At 42.7% G+C, this 15,714-nt stretch overlaps 1 protein-coding gene across 1 annotated transcript; it reads left to right on the top strand.

The window, feature by feature from the left end:
- Positions 1-14,828: 14,828 nt before the first annotated feature.
- LOC120108274 lies at positions 14,829-15,314 on the top strand. The gene has a single exon (XM_039121869.1). The coding sequence runs from the start codon at positions 14,829-14,831 to the stop codon at positions 15,312-15,314; it is 486 nt and encodes a 161-aa protein (XP_038977797.1).
- The last annotated feature ends 400 nt before the right edge of the window (positions 15,315-15,714 follow it).

The raw sequence follows: 15,714 nt of genomic DNA, 5'->3' as shown, positions 1-15,714 counted from the left end.
ATTAAAAGAAAATTCCGAGAATCTAAACAAAATTGAATGCACATGTTGAGGGGGAGAATCTGAAATCTTAAGAAAGCAAATTCATTAAACACATATAAGCCAAACAATTGATTGCATGACATGAAGGCTTATATAATTCCAGATGAAAGGGGGAGCTTTAACTTCAGGATTTACTGTTTCACGCCTTTCAATTTTGGATAAATTAAATGACTAGATGTGGAGTGATTGATTATAACCCTATTTGATTTTGATGAGCTCAAAGCATTTGAGTATATCTTATGTTTACTAATGAATTCAATCTAATGTTTCAGTGATATTCTTGTAAATTTATGGTTAAGTGTCTCTAGATTTGGTTCAAGACAATTTGGATAAGTTAAGAAGTCATGTTGAACCAAAGTCTGAGATTCGAGTCGACTCCGGAATATTACGAGTCGACTCCAAGCGTATCAGAAGCACTGGCACAGGCTCGAGTCGACTCCGGAACATTACGAGTCGACTCCGACTGAGAACAGACAGACGAGCAGAAAGATACAACTCAAAACCTGTCAGCGAGTCGACTCCTGAAGAGCGCGAGTCGACTCCGATGCTAGCCGAGTCGACTCCAGAGCAGTATGAGTCGACTCCAGGGAGTTACAGACAAAAGTCAGAGAGCAGTTTTCGGATACTGAGAGCCGAGTCGACTCCGGAACAGTTCGAGTCGACTCCAAGACTGCACGAGCCAAAAGACAGAAGATCGGGAGTTCGACCTCTGAGCGCCGAGTCGACTCCCAGAATTCACGAGTCGACTCGAGTGAGCCAAGTTGAAGAATACATCTATGGATTCCTTGGGATGAGCCGACTCCAAAAGTGCAAGGTCAGCTCCAGATTTTGGCGAGTCGACTCCGGGTTAAGTCGAGTCGACTCCCAGTCGAGAAGACCACTTTAATTCAAATCTGGAACAGTTGCCGAGCCGACTCCAGAAAAGCATGAGTCGACTCCTGCTACAGCCGAGTCGACTCCAGATCGCGCGAGTCGACTCCGACCCCAACGGACACATTGTCAGGATGTGCAGAATGTGCAGAACGGCTAGTAAAGTGTGTCTAACGGCTAGTTTCCATGGGGAATGGCTTAAATAGCCACAGAGGACTGTAGCAAAGCAGAGAAGTAACATTCCACTCAAAGAAAACAAGAATCCTTCATCTGCAAACTGATTTCAACGAAAAAGAAGAAAGAGGGCCATTAACTCCAGTCAACCAACTCTTCCCAGCATTAAAGAAGTCTCCTCCCACCTCCAAGTCATCCAGACATTCAAGAGGAGACCCAAAGTTCAAGAAGCCCTTCTCTACTTCATCTCAAACGTGTTTGAGGGTTCTTAACTTTTCTCTTATATATATCGTTGTATATCTGCTTTTTAGAAGCTCTATTTTTCTGTTTGTCTTTGTTCTTTCCATTTGGTTCTTACTTGATTCAATCAGGAGATTGAATCAAGGGTATATAGGTTTGTTGGTGAGCCTAGGTTGAAACCAACGTGTAAGGGTTCGATTGTGATTCCGGAAAAACAATCGGGGTGGTTCTAGTCGGTGAGCCTGGGAAAACCGACCGAGTTCGTTGTGACCTCGTAAAACAACAAGTTGGGTTGTGAGCTTGCAAAACAACCGGCTGTAATCCGAGGGGTTATAGTGAATTCCCAAGTGAGACTTGGGGAGTGGTCGTAGGAGCAAGGGTTAGCTCCGAACCACTATAAAATTCTTGTGTTTGTGATTGTCTTGTTATTTGCACTTTCTTTTCATTCACTGCACACAGCATCTAAGTAATTAACCTGCAAAAAGAATTAATTAGTTATCCACAAACGTTTTAATTGCAAAATTAGTGTAAAACCCAATTCACCCCCCTCTTGGGTTGTCTATCTGGGCAACAAGTGGTATCAGAGCCTGAACTCTTTTTACCCAAAGAGTAAAAGATCAAAATGACAACCCCATTTGGATCTTCCCACATTGAGGGCCAGTCTACCCAAAGACCCCCATTCTTTAATGGATCCGATTACTCATATTGGAAGGCTAGGATGAGAATATTTATCCAAGCCCAAGACTATGAGATGTGGACCATTATATTAAATGGACCATACATCCCTTCCATCTATGTAGAGGGTGTCACTGTACCCAAACTTGAAAAAGATTGGGATGACAATGACTTTAGGAAGGCACAACTCAATGCCAAAGCAATGAATGTGCTTTACTGTGCATTAGATAGAAATGAATTCAATAGAGTCTCTACTTGCAATTTTGCAAAAGAGATTTGGGATAGACTTGAAGTGACCCATGAGGGCAGGAATCAAGTCAAAGAATCCAAAATAAATATATTAGTTCATAAGTACGAGTTATTTAAGATGGATTCTAATGAAACAATCACTTGCATGTTCACTAGGTTTACTGACATTGTCAATGGCCTAAAAAGCCTTGGCAAAAATTATACTAACAGTGAACTTGTCAGGAAGATTCTTCGCTGTCTACCAAGGTCATGGAAAGCCAAGGTGACGGCAATCCAAGAAGCCAAAGACTTGAACAAGCTTCCACTTGAGGAACTTCTTGGATCCCTAATGATGCACGAGCTCACAATGAAACAACACAGCGAAGAAGAGTCTTCTCACAAGAAAAAGGTAATAGCATTAAAATCTGTTTCTACTAACAAAGACTTATCTTGCAGTAGTAGCAGTGAAGAAGAAGACAATGAGGGAGATGATGATGAGGCTCTCCTTGCAAGAAAATTCAGAAGATTCATCAACCGGAAGAAGTCCTCACATCAAAGAAGAGGCCCCTCAAGTTCCTATCACAAGGATAAAGGTAAGGAAAGGAAAAATGAGGGGATTGGATGTTATGAGTGTAAGAAGCCAGGGCACTTCAGAGCTGAGTGTCCTTTGCTGAAGAAGGGGAGCAAGTACAAGAAGAAGAAAGTTCTCGTCTCCACCCTATCGGACTCCGACACATCATCATCATCATCGGATGGAGAACAAGAAGAAAAGGCCAATCTGTGTTTTATGGCTAACGACAATGAGGTAACATCCGCAACACATTTAGATTTTACTTTCGATGAACTATATGATGCCTTCAATGAATTAATGGACGAGTACAAGACAATAAACCTTAAAACAAAGAATTAAAACTAACTAACCAAACTCACCTCCGGAAGTATGATACATTAGTTAAAGAAAAAGATATTATTATCAAAGAAAATTCAGAACTTAAGACAAGCAATCAAATCTTAATTCAAAAGAATAATACCTTAACTAAAGATAACGAAAGACTGAACAAAGAAATAGTAGAACTTAAAAACAATAAACATATCTTAAAAGAGAGTCTCACAAAAGAATTAAATAATATGAAAACAGAAAAACAAAAAATTGACACTCGAACTTGAAAAGTACAAGCCTATTGTAGAAAAATTTACATATAGCTCAGAAAAATTAGAGATGATACTTAATAGTCAACGAGCTGTATTCAATAGAGCAGGTTTAGGGTATAAACCTAAAAATAAGCAAAAACTCCTTAATAACTTCTTTGTTAAAGCAGGGGAAAGTAAAACTAAGAAAATAACCTGTTTTTGTTGTGGAACATTAGGACATAAAGCAAATGTATGTGATTATAGGAAAGATAAAACTAAAAGAAAAATTAAAAGAATTTGGGTTCCAAAAGGAACCAACATTACTAATCATGAAGGATCCAAGAAAATTTGGGTACCTAAATGTATATGATTTGCTTGTGTAGGAGTGTCTTGCAGCCAAGGTTGACAAAAATTGTTGGTACTTGGATAGTGGCTGCTCAAGACACATGACGGGTGACAAGGATCAATTCTTCACCCTTGAAGCTAAGAAGGGAGGTGCTGTGACTTTTGGAGACAATAACCAAGGTCACATCATTGGTATAGGTAAAGTACAAATTACCCCTTCAACCTTTATTGAAAATGTTCGATATGTTGATGGTCTTAAGCATAATCTACTAAGCATTAGTCAATTGTGTGATAGAGGTTATGATGTTATGTTTAAACCATCACTATGCATCATAACAAACTCAAATGACAATAGTTTAGTTTTTAAAGGAATAAGACGTGGGAATGTGTATGTTGTAGACCTTGAGGATCTTGCCAAACATAACCCATGTTTAGTTGTTAATGAAACTAAGGATAATGATGCTAGTTGGTTATGGCACCGTAAGTTAGTGTTGCCTAGATAGACAACCCAAGAAGGGGGGTGAATTGGGTTTTAAAATAATTTTGCAATTAAAACGTTGTGGATGACTAATTAATGCTTTACCAAGATGGTTAATTAATTGCTATGTGCTGTGAATGAAATGAGAGTAAAAGAAAGAGACAAACAATCACAAACACAAGGCTTTTATAGTGGTTCGGAGCTAACCCTTGCTCCTACGTCCACTCCTCAAGTCTCACTTGGGAATTCACTATAACCCCTTAGATTACAGCCGGTTGTTTTACAAGCTCACAACCAAACTTGTTGTTTTACGAGCTCACAACGAACTCGGTCGGTTTTTCCTGGCTCACTGACTAGAACCACCCCGATTGTTTTTCCGGGATCACAATCGAACCCTTACACGTTGGTTTTACACTCGGCTCACCAACCAACCTCTACATCCTTGATTCAATCCCCCGATTGAACCAAGCAAAGACAATATGGAAAGAATAAGAAACAAACAGAAAAACTGAGCTTCTTAAAAAGCAGATTTGCTACAATATAAACTAGAGAGAAGTTATGAGCCCTCAAACACTTTTGAGTTGGAGTAGAGTAGGGCTTCTTGAACTTTGAGTCTCCTCTGGAATGTCTGGTCGACTTGAATGCAGGAGGAGGCTTCTTTAAAATGCTGGGAAGAGGAAGTTGGATGGAGTTAATGGCGCTCTTCCTTCTTTTCGTTGAAGACAAGTATGCAGAGAATGAATGCTTGATTTCTTTGAATGGAATGGTGCTTCTCTGCCTTGCTACAGTCCTCTGTGGCTATTTAAGCCATCTCCCACAGAAACTAGCCGTTAGACACCTTTTTCTGCCCGTTCTGCACATTCTGCACAACCTGACAATATGTCCGTTAGGGGTCGGAGTCGACTCGCGCGATCAGGAGTCGACTCGGCTGTAGCGGGAGTCGACTCATGCTTTTCTGGAGTCGACTCGGCAACTGTTCCGGATTTGAATTAAAGTGCCCTCTTCGACTGGGAGTCGACTCGACTTGACCCGGAGTCGACTCGCCAACTTCTGGAGCTGACTTGGCATTTTCGGAGTCGGCTCATCCCATGAAGTCCACGGAGCCAATTTTCAACCTGGCCCACTCGAGTCGACTCGACAATTCTGGGAGTCGACTCGGCGCTCAGAGCCCGAACTCCCGATCTTCTGTCTTTTGGCTCGTCCAGTCTTGGAGTCGACTCGGACTGTTCTGGAGTCGACTCGGCTCTCAGTTTCCGAAACATGGCCTTCTGCCTTTTTGGTGTAGCGCTGCCTTGGGGTCGACTCGAGCTGTCTGGGAGTCGACTCGGCTCTCAGAGACAATAATTCGGTCTTCTGTCTTTTTGGGGTCGCGCTGTCTCGGAGTCGACTCGCGCATTGCGGGAGTCGACTCGAATCTCAGAGTCCGAAAACTGCTCTCTGACTTTTGCCTTGTGAACCACTGAGAGTCGACTCTCGCTTTCTTTGGAGTCGACCTACCAACCATCGGAGTCGACTCGCGTTCCACAAGAGTCGACTCGAATCTCAGGGTCGAAATTCGCTCTCTGACTTTTCTGTCTGTAACTCCTTGGAGTCGACTCATACTACTCCGGAGTCGACTCGGTAAACATCGGAGTCGACTCGCGCACTTCAGGAGTCGACTCGCTGACAGGTTTTGAGTTGATGCTTTCTGCTCGTCTGTCTGTTCTCAGTCGGAGTCGACTCGTAATGATCCGGAGTCGACTCGAGCCCGTGCCAGTGATTCTGATACGCTTGGAGTCGACTCGTAATACTCTGGAGTCGACTCGAGTCTCAGACTTTGGTTCAAACTGACTTCTTAACTTATCCAAAATATTATGAACCAAGTCTAGAAACACTTTAGACAAGATTTTCACTGAAACACTCAATTGAATTCATTAGTAAATAAGAGATATACTCAGATGCTTTGAGCTCATCAAAATCAAATAGGGTTATGATCAATCACTCCACAATCTCCCCCTTTTTGATGATGACAAAACATTGAGTATATGTAAAGTGAATTGCTCAATAAACAAGAAAATAAAATCCATAAATGAATTCAAGTGTCTGGTTATTTAATTTATCCAAGCTTGAAAGGTGTGAAACAATAAATTTTGGAATTAAAGCTCCCCCTTTTATTTGGAATTATATAAGCCTTCATATCATGCAATCAATTGTTTGGCTTATATATATTTAATGATTTAGCTTTCTTAAAAATTCAGATTCTCCCCCTCAATATATGCATTCAACTTTGTTTTGATTCTCTGAATTTCCTTTTAATGCATTGAAGTTTTTGAACTGAAATTTTTGGTTTTTAGAGGGAAAATCTATCAATTTGTTCTTGAGTAGGATTCAGCTAATCTCCGAATATCCCTTGAATAGATTCTGGAGATTACTCCATTAGGAGCTCCAACAGAGAGATAATGAGCCTCGAGGTACCAAATCCACTAAGAACAAATTATGTTTTAATTTTTGATTCTCATTTTGAGTTCTTTTATGTTGATTCCATTTACATATCTACTAAATATTTCTCTCCCTTTTTGTCATCATACCAAAAAGGAGGTAAGCAGAACAAACAATCACTTAGAGATCAAATTGCACACAATTGAAGAGAATATGTCTACTCATTGTATTGATGTGTATGTAAATACATTTTAGAATACAATAAGTAAAGCAAAAAAGTACATGTCAAAATAACACAAAATGATCTAAGGCTTCCTCGAGGAGGATGCGGGTCCCCGGGGCATGCGCTCTGCAAGTAGTGTGACTGCATTGGTGACGTGCTCGAGCTGTCGGATAATGGCCGAGGTGGCCCTGCTATGTGTCGTATCGAGCTCGGTCACCGACTTCTGAAGTGTGTCCAGCTTGTCGATGAGCACATTCGCCAAGCGCTCGGCCCCCTGGGTAGTGGTGCCCATATCCTGTTGGACGTTATCGCGCATCTTCCGAGTGGTGCTCGAGACTTCGCTCATGCTATGGAACTGGGCTTGGACCAGGAACCGTACATTGTCGATCTCTTCCCGCACATGGGCCGTCATCTCAGTCACGGCTGTCAAGGAAGGGACCAACGCTGAAGATGGTGCAGGAGAGGGAGCAGGCACTGAACCCCGGAGCTCCCGAAGTAGATCATCCCGCAGGTCTCTAACTATCTCCTGGCGCAACTCCCGGAGCTGCTCAGGAGCGATCCGGACCTCCATGGGCTGAGGAGCTGAGGAGGAGGGTCCGGCTGAGGTGGTAGGAGCAGAAGTGGAGGGAAAGTCAGGATAATCTGAGTCTGGCTCAGGACTAGGGGAATGTCTGGTGGTATGTGTGGAGGTGGAAGACTTCCTAACCCAGGTCCCCTCTACCTTCCGAAACCCCATCCTGTGTAGGGTCCCCGGACGCATGCGATCTGTCCATCGCAATGCGCGAGAGGGTTCCCCCTCAAGAATAGGGATCTCGGCCTCCCTAAAGATAAGGGTGAACATCATGCCATAGGGGAGGGTGAGCCTAGGTCTATCTAGTGGCTCACATAGGTATCTATATATCATCTTGGGAAAGTTTATGGGGGTATCCTGAAGAATGTAGTACATGAGGGCTAGGTCCCTCTCAGACACAAAATCGAACCGTCCGGTCTTTGGGAACAAAGACCGAGAAATGATGCTCAAGAGGAGCCGCATCTCAACTGAAAGTGAGCTGGCGGACACCTCATCTAAAGGGGACTGGGGTGGATGCCCTAGAATGGCCGTAAGGGCCTCAGTCCTATCTTCGGGGTGTGTGGGAGCCACCCCTAACTGTGGAAGGTGGAGGATTTGGGCTATAAAATCCTCGAAAATAAACAATGGGACACCGGCTACGGTTCCCTCTATTCCTCCATTCCCTCTATGGACAGTACCATAGAACTCTCTAATTAGGCCAGGGTATGTGGGGAGGTCTAGGGAACAAAAGTACTCTAAACCCTGGGCCCTAAGTCTATCTCCTATAGTGAAGCCCTCCCGGGAGAAATAGTCGAAATCGACGTATCTCCCGGTGGAGACCGCCTTCCCGGCACACGGCCTCGAGGGAACGGCCCTCGGCGGGGAACGAGCCGGAGGTTGTGGCCTCACGGGGTCGTTCCGAGCCTTGGAACGCTGCTCGGCACCGGTCACGGAATGGGGCCTCTTCCGGCTTGGGACAGTGGCTTTGCGAGGCATGGTTGACCTAGAATGGTATGAAATCCTAATGGACGATGAAGGATCAACGGGAAAAGGACCTAGGGGCGGCCGGAGACGTTCTAGGAGTCGGCTCTAGGGTTTTGAACAGTGGCGGCGGTGAAAATAAGTATTTTCTAAACGATGGAGTTAGGGTTAAAAAGTCGGATCCCGACTGCGAGTCGACTCCACTGAGTCGCGAGTCGACTCGACCTCGAGTCGACTCCAAAATATGCGCGAGTCGACTCTCCTTAGGCGCCTGTTGACCTCGAGTCGACTCCTTACTGTATGCGAGTCGACTCCCCCTCTGCTGCCATTGTTTTCGAGTCGACTTCCGTAAATGTGCGAGTCGACTCCCCCTTACGAGCCGACTCTGAAACTTACTCGAGTCGTCTCGAACTCTGGCACGCACCTAAAAATCATGCTATGTTCGTGCCGAATGAGGGAAAATCACTAAGTTATGATCTGATTTGATGATCATTGTAAAGAAACTCTAAATTAACCACAATCTAATCATCAAAATAAATGAACTAGTGGAAAACACCACTAGCATGGATCAATCACTCCTAATCCCCTCCTAAGCACACTAAATCTCTCTTCACTTACGGGTTTTGTAAAAATGTCAGCTAATTGATCATCAGTACAAACAAATTGTAGTGTCACATCACCATTCAGTACATGATCTCTTATGAAGTGATGTCTTATCTCAATATGTTTAGTTCTTGAATGCTGAATTAGATTCTTAGTTAGATTAATGGCACTTGTATTATCACAATTAATGGGTATTTTATCTTGTTTAATGCCATAATCTTCTAATTGTTGTTTGATCCATAAGATTTGAGCACAACAACTCCCGGCTGCAACATATTCAGCTTCAGCAGTAGATAATGCAACCGAGTTTTGTTTCTTGCTAAACCATGAGATTAAGTTTTCTCCTAGAAATTGACAAGACCCGCTGGTACTTTTTCTATCAAGTTTACATCCAGCAAAGTTTGAATCTGTGTATCCTATTAATTTTAGGCTAGATTCTTTAGAATACCATAAACCTATATTCTTAGTTCCTATTAGGTATTTAAAGATTCTCTTAACTGTAATTAGATGTGATTCCTTAGGATTAGACTGATATCTAGCACACATGCAAACACTAAACATGATATCAGGTCTACTTGCAGTAAGATACAATAAAGATCCTATCATACCTCTATATAGTTTCTGATCTACAGATTTACCTGATTCATCTTGGTCTAATTTGCATGATGAGCTCATGGGGGTGCTGATTGACTTGTTCCCCTCCATATCAAACTTTTTAAGCATCTCCTTGATATATTTGGCTTGATTGATGAAGATGCCTCCTTCAGACTGTTTGATTTGAAGCCTGAGGAAGTAGTTCAGCTCTCCCATCATGCTCATCTCAAATTCACTCTGCATCAAATCAGCAAATTCTTCGCAGAGGCGATTGTTAGTAGCACCGAAAATAATATCATCAACGTAAATCTGCACTAATAACATATCTTTGTTTTGCTTTTTCAGAAATAGTGTTGTATCTACATTACCCCTAGAGAACTCATGTTCTAATAGGAATTTGCTAAGCCTCTCATACCATGCTCTAGGTGCTTGTTTCAAACCATAAAGTGCTTTGTTCAATTTATATACATGATTAGGGTATTGATGATTTTCAAAACCAGGAGGTTGTTCTACATATACCTCCTCATTAATATACCATTTAAAAATGCACTTTTTACATCCATTTGAAATAGTTTGAAGTCCTTAGAGCATGCATATGCTAATAATAATCTAATAGCCTCAAGTCTAGCTACAGGAGCAAAGATTTCATCAAAATCTATACCTTCTTCTTGATTATAGCCCTTTGCTACTAGTCTAGCCTTATTCCTTATGACAATTCCATTTTCATCAAGTTTATTTTTTGTATTCATCCATTAATTCATTGAAAGCACCATACAGTTCATCAAAAGTAAAATCTAAATGTGGTGCGGATGTTACCTCATTTTCATTGGCCATGAAGCAGAAGTTGGCCTTTTCTACTTGTTCCTCATCCGATGAGGATGATGATGTGTCGGAGTTCGATAGGGTGGTGACAAGGGCTTTCTTCTTCTTGTACTTGCTCCCCTTCTTTAGTAGAGGACACTCAGCTCTGATGTGTCCCGGCTTCTTGCACTCATAGCATCCAATCCCCTCATTTTCCCTTTCCTTACCTTTATCCTTCCGATAGAAATTTGAGGGGCCTCTCCTCTGATGAAAGGTCTTCTTTTGATTGATGAATCTTCTGAATTTGCGCACGAGAAGAGCCTCATCATCGTCTCCCTCATGATTCTCTTCTTCACTGCTGCTACTGCAAGACAAGTCCTTGTTAGATGATGTAGATTTAAGAGCTATTACCTTTTTCTTATGGGAGGACTCTTCTTCGCTGTGCTGCTTCATTGTCAGCTCGTGCGTCATTAGGGATCCAAGAAGCTCTTCAAGTGGAAGTTTGTTCAAGTCCTTAGCTTCTTGGATTGCCGTCACCTTGGCTTCCCATGACCTTGGTAAGCAGCGAAGAATTTTCCTGACAAGATCACTGTTAGTATAGTTTTTGCCAAGGCTTTTTAGGCCATTGACAATGTCAGTGAATCTAGTGAACATGCAAGTGATTGTTTCATTAGGATCCATTTTAAATAGTTCATACTTATGAACCAATATATTTATTTTGGATTCTTTGACTTGATTCGTGCCCTCATGGGTCACTTCAAGTCTATCCCAAATCTCTTTTGCAGAATTGCAAGTAGAGACCCTATTGAATTCATTCCTATCTAATGCACAGTAAAGCACATTCATTGCTTTGGCATTGAGTTGTGCTTTCCTAAAGTCATGGTCATCCCAATCCTTTTCTAGTTTGGGTACATTGACACCCTCTACATAGATGGATGGGATGTATGGTCCATTCACTATGATGGCCCACATCTCATAATCTTGGGCTTGGATAAATATCCTCATCCTAGCCTTCCAATATGAGTAATCGGATCCATTAAAGAATGGGGGTCTTTGGGTGGACTGACCCTCGATGTGGGAAGATCCAAATGGGGTTGTCATTTTGATCTTTGACTCTTAGGGTAGAAGAGTTTAGGCTCTGATACCACTTGTTGCCCAGATAGACAACCCAAGAGGGGGGGTGAATTGGATTTTAAAATAATTTTGCAATTAAAACGTTGTGGATGACTAATTAATGCTTTATCAAGATGGTTAATTAATTGCTATGTGCTGTGAATGAAATGAGAGTAAAAGAAAGAGACAAACAATCACAAACACAAGGCTTTTATAGTGGTTCGGAGCTAACCCTTGCTCCTACGTCCACTCCTCAAGTCTCACTTGGAAATTCACTATAACCCCTTGGATTACAACCGGTTGTTTTACAAGCTCACAACCAAACTTATTGTTTTACGAGCTCACAACGAACTCGGTCGGTTTTTCCTGGCTCACCGACTAGAACCACCCCGATTGTTTTTCCGGGATCACAATCGAACCCTTACACGTTGGTTTTACACTCGGCTCACCAACCAACCTCTACACCCTTGATTCAATCCCCCGATTGAACCAAGCAAAGACAATATGGAAAGAATAAGAAACAAACAGAAAAACTGAGCTTCTTAAAAAGCAGATTTGCTACAATATAAACTAGAGAGAAGTTAAGAGCCCTCAAACACTTTTGAGTTGGAGTAGAGTAGGGCTTCTTGAACTTTGAGTCTCCTCTGGAATGTCTGGTCGACTTGAATGCAGGAGGAGGCTTCTTTAAAATGCTGGGAAGAGAAAGTTGGATGGAGTTAATGGCGCTCTTTCTTCTTTTCGTTGAAGACAAGTATGCAGAGAATGAATGCTTGATTTCTTTGAATGGAATGGTGCTTCTCTGCCTTGCTACAGTCCTCTGTGGCTATTTAAGCCATCCCCCACGAAAACTAGCCGTTAGACACCTTTTTCTGCCCGTTCTGCACATTCTGCACAACCTGACAATATGTCCGTTGGGGGTCGGAGTCGACTCGCGCGATCAGGAGTCGACTCGGCTGTAGCGGGAGTCGACTCATGCTTTTCTGGAGTCGACTCGGCAACTGTTCCGGATTTGAATTAAAGTGGCCTCTTCGACTGGGAGTCAACTCAACTTGACCCGGAGTCGACTCGCCAACTTCTGGAGCTGACTTGGCATTTTCGGAGTCGGCTCATCCCATGAAGTCCACGGAGCCAATTTTCAACCTGGCCCACTCGAGTCGACTCGACAATCCTGGGAGTCGACTGTTGGATCCCGTTTAATTAAACCCTGATCCCGTTTAATTAGAACCCACATCTTGACAAGTGTCCCTTGAATTTCGTAAATCTTGATAATCACAAGGGCATTACGGTATTTTCACAGCAGTGAAGAGTTACCTTGATGGGGGGTGACTCTTCACGGGTGTAACCACCTGCAGCGTTTGGTCCCTGGAGAGGGCTATAAATAGCCTGTTAGACCCCTTCTCAAAACACGCATTAAGTGCTCTCTCTCCAGAAGATTACTCGCTAACCTTTGTTCAGATCACCGGTGATCGAGATTGCGCACGTATTTCAAAGCCCAGAGTGCAATTAAAGATGGATTTAGCGAATCAAGGTATGATTTATAATTCATTAAGTTAATCAATTCCATCAATGGTATCAGAGCGGGTGGATTGGATTCCAAAATAAATCATACCCGTTTGGTTCGCTGGACGGTGGTGCTTTGGACACTGATGTTATTTACCCATATGAAAGAATTTTTTCTGACCGATGTGGGACTAAATACTTCATCTCCTATTCCCCTCCTTTCACCTCGAATAAAGAAAAATGAGGAAGGGAGACAGTGGCCAACAGGGCCACCATCCCCGTCCTAACCGGTGGCCAACAGGGCCACCGTCCAGCCACCGCGTCCCCGGCCGCCGCTACGGCCCGCCCCTCGGCGAGCCGGCATCGGCTGCAACCCGCCGTGGCCGCTATGGCCACCGCGGGCAAAGAAGAAAAAAAAAAAAAATCGGCCGCCATGGCCTGCGGCCCGCAGCCACCGCGTCCCCGGCCGCTGCCAGCGGCGCCAGCCGCGCCACCCACGGCGCCCGCAGCACGGCCTCCGGCCGACGCCCCTGCGGCCCGCGACCGCGGGCTGTGGCCGCACCCTGCGGCCGAACCCCGCGGCCTCCACGGCCGACCCCGGCCTCCGGCCCCGCCTTGTGGCCGCCCCGCGGCCTGCTGCCATGCCTACGGCCGGCGGTGGCGGTTGCGCCGCCATCGTTTAGGAGAGCCTTCTCCTCTTTTCGTTTGGGGAAGATGAACAGTGAAGGGATTAACGGGTTTCGGGTTTTCTAAACCCGCAACCCGAATTCGGTTAATTTAAAAAAAAAAAAAAAAGGTGAAGGGATTAACAGGTTTCGGGTTATTGGGCTTCGCCCCGCAACCCGAAACCCGAATCCTTTTGACTAAACTGTGAGTTTTGCACAGAAACCCCTGACAATATGTTATTCTGAACAAGGGGATTCCGAAATTCATCTATGGTCCCCAGACGAAAGATAAATTACAGAAAGGTCCTAAAATATATTTATTTGATCCCTGTACTTAGGATTTATTACAGAACAGTACACCGATTATTACATATTGGTCCCTGTAATGAATTTATTACATAAATGATCAATTTAGATGCTTTCTTATGATGATACATGATTGTTTAAATTATTCATATTTTTCATGATAAAAGGATGATATATGCATGAGACGAGCCAAAGCATCTTATATAAATGATTAAATTTTTGCATATTTGTGGTGACGAGCCAAAGCATCCCATAAATTTTAGAATGCTTTAGTTTAATCAATAAAGAGTCTTTTTATCATCATCTCATGAAATTGAATAGTTGCATCATATATAATGAACCGGCCCCAAAGGAAAATCATTATACAAAGTTAATGATGGGATGAAATAATGTTATTAGTATGATATTTATGATGAAATCTTGTTGCCCAAAGGCCTTGAATTCCTCATTAACATTGAACAATATCTAGTAAAATTTTATCCATTGAATAACGGTGTCTAAGAAAAGCTTGTCAAAAAGGCATACGTGCCTAAGAAAGGCTGGTACTTAAGTGAGCCTAGTGCTCCACCACCGATCTGGAGCTGATCTGGCTGTTATTCTTTGGATTTTTCAACTAGATATATAAAGTTCATTAAATATCATACTTAATACATTAGTTTTATCGTAAAGGGGTAAATCATGTAAAGTTAATTTTGATTTACTCACTAAATTGCTAATATGGGTTAGTGATTTAGATAAGGTTTTAGCGTAATTATAGCATGCATATTGATAGTAAGCGTATGTTTTGCAGCTTTGTTTCCGACAGTTTTTTCACAATCTACATCATGCATCCCAATACTTAATGGTTCAAATTTCTCGGAATGGAAAGAAAGGCTGACATTTACTTTAGGGTGCATGGATATTGATCTGGCACTTCGTGAGGACATGCCACCTGTCCCCACGGAGGAAACTACGCCAGAGGAGAAAAAGTTGTATGAGAGGTGGAAGCGGTCAAACCGCTTAAGTCTTTTACTCATACAAAATCATATCTCCAGAAAGATAAGGGGCTCAATTCCAGATTGCAAAACTGCAAGAGAATTCTTAACAGCAGTAGAAGAGCAATTTGTGAGTTCAAAGAAAGCCCTAGCCAGCACCTTAATATCAAGGTTTGCTTCCTTAAAGTATAATGATAATGGTGGCATACGCGAGCACCTTATGGAATTACGTGACATCGCTGCCCAATTAAAATCATTGGAAGTAGACATGTCAGAAACTTTTCTTGTACACTTTGTCCTTAATTCTCTGCCTATGGAGTATGCACCATTTAAGATCTCATACAACACACATACAGAAAAATGGACTATGAATCAACTTCTAGCCATGTGTGTTGATGAGGAGTAGAGAATAAAACAAGAGAGGCAAGAGAGTGTTTATCTCACCTCTCATAAGGGAAAAGGACATAAAGAGGTCGGCAGTACCAGTCATCATATTCCTATTAAGAAGAAGAAAATGAAAGTGTCAGCCAAAGTGACTGACAAAAGGCAAATAAAGTGCTTCTTCTGTAAGAAACAAGGACATTTGAAAAAGGACTGCATCAAGTACAAGAAATGGCTCGAAAAGAAAGGTACTTTTCTTTCCTTAGTGTGTTATGAATCAAATTTTATTGATGTACCTCATAACACATGGTGGATTGACTCTGGTGTTACTATCCATATATGTAAAACTTTGCAGGGATTGTTGAACAAAAGAATTCCAACGGAAAGTGAGCGAAGCATCATAATAGGAAATAAGATGCGTTCAC

The sequence above is a fragment of the Phoenix dactylifera genome, unplaced genomic scaffold (assembly GCF_009389715.1).
Source record: "Phoenix dactylifera cultivar Barhee BC4 unplaced genomic scaffold, palm_55x_up_171113_PBpolish2nd_filt_p 001249F, whole genome shotgun sequence".
NCBI classification, from domain to species: Eukaryota; Viridiplantae; Streptophyta; class Magnoliopsida; order Arecales; family Arecaceae; genus Phoenix; species Phoenix dactylifera.
Note: the sequence above shows the minus strand (reverse complement) of the source record. Positions and strands in the feature narration are given on the sequence as shown.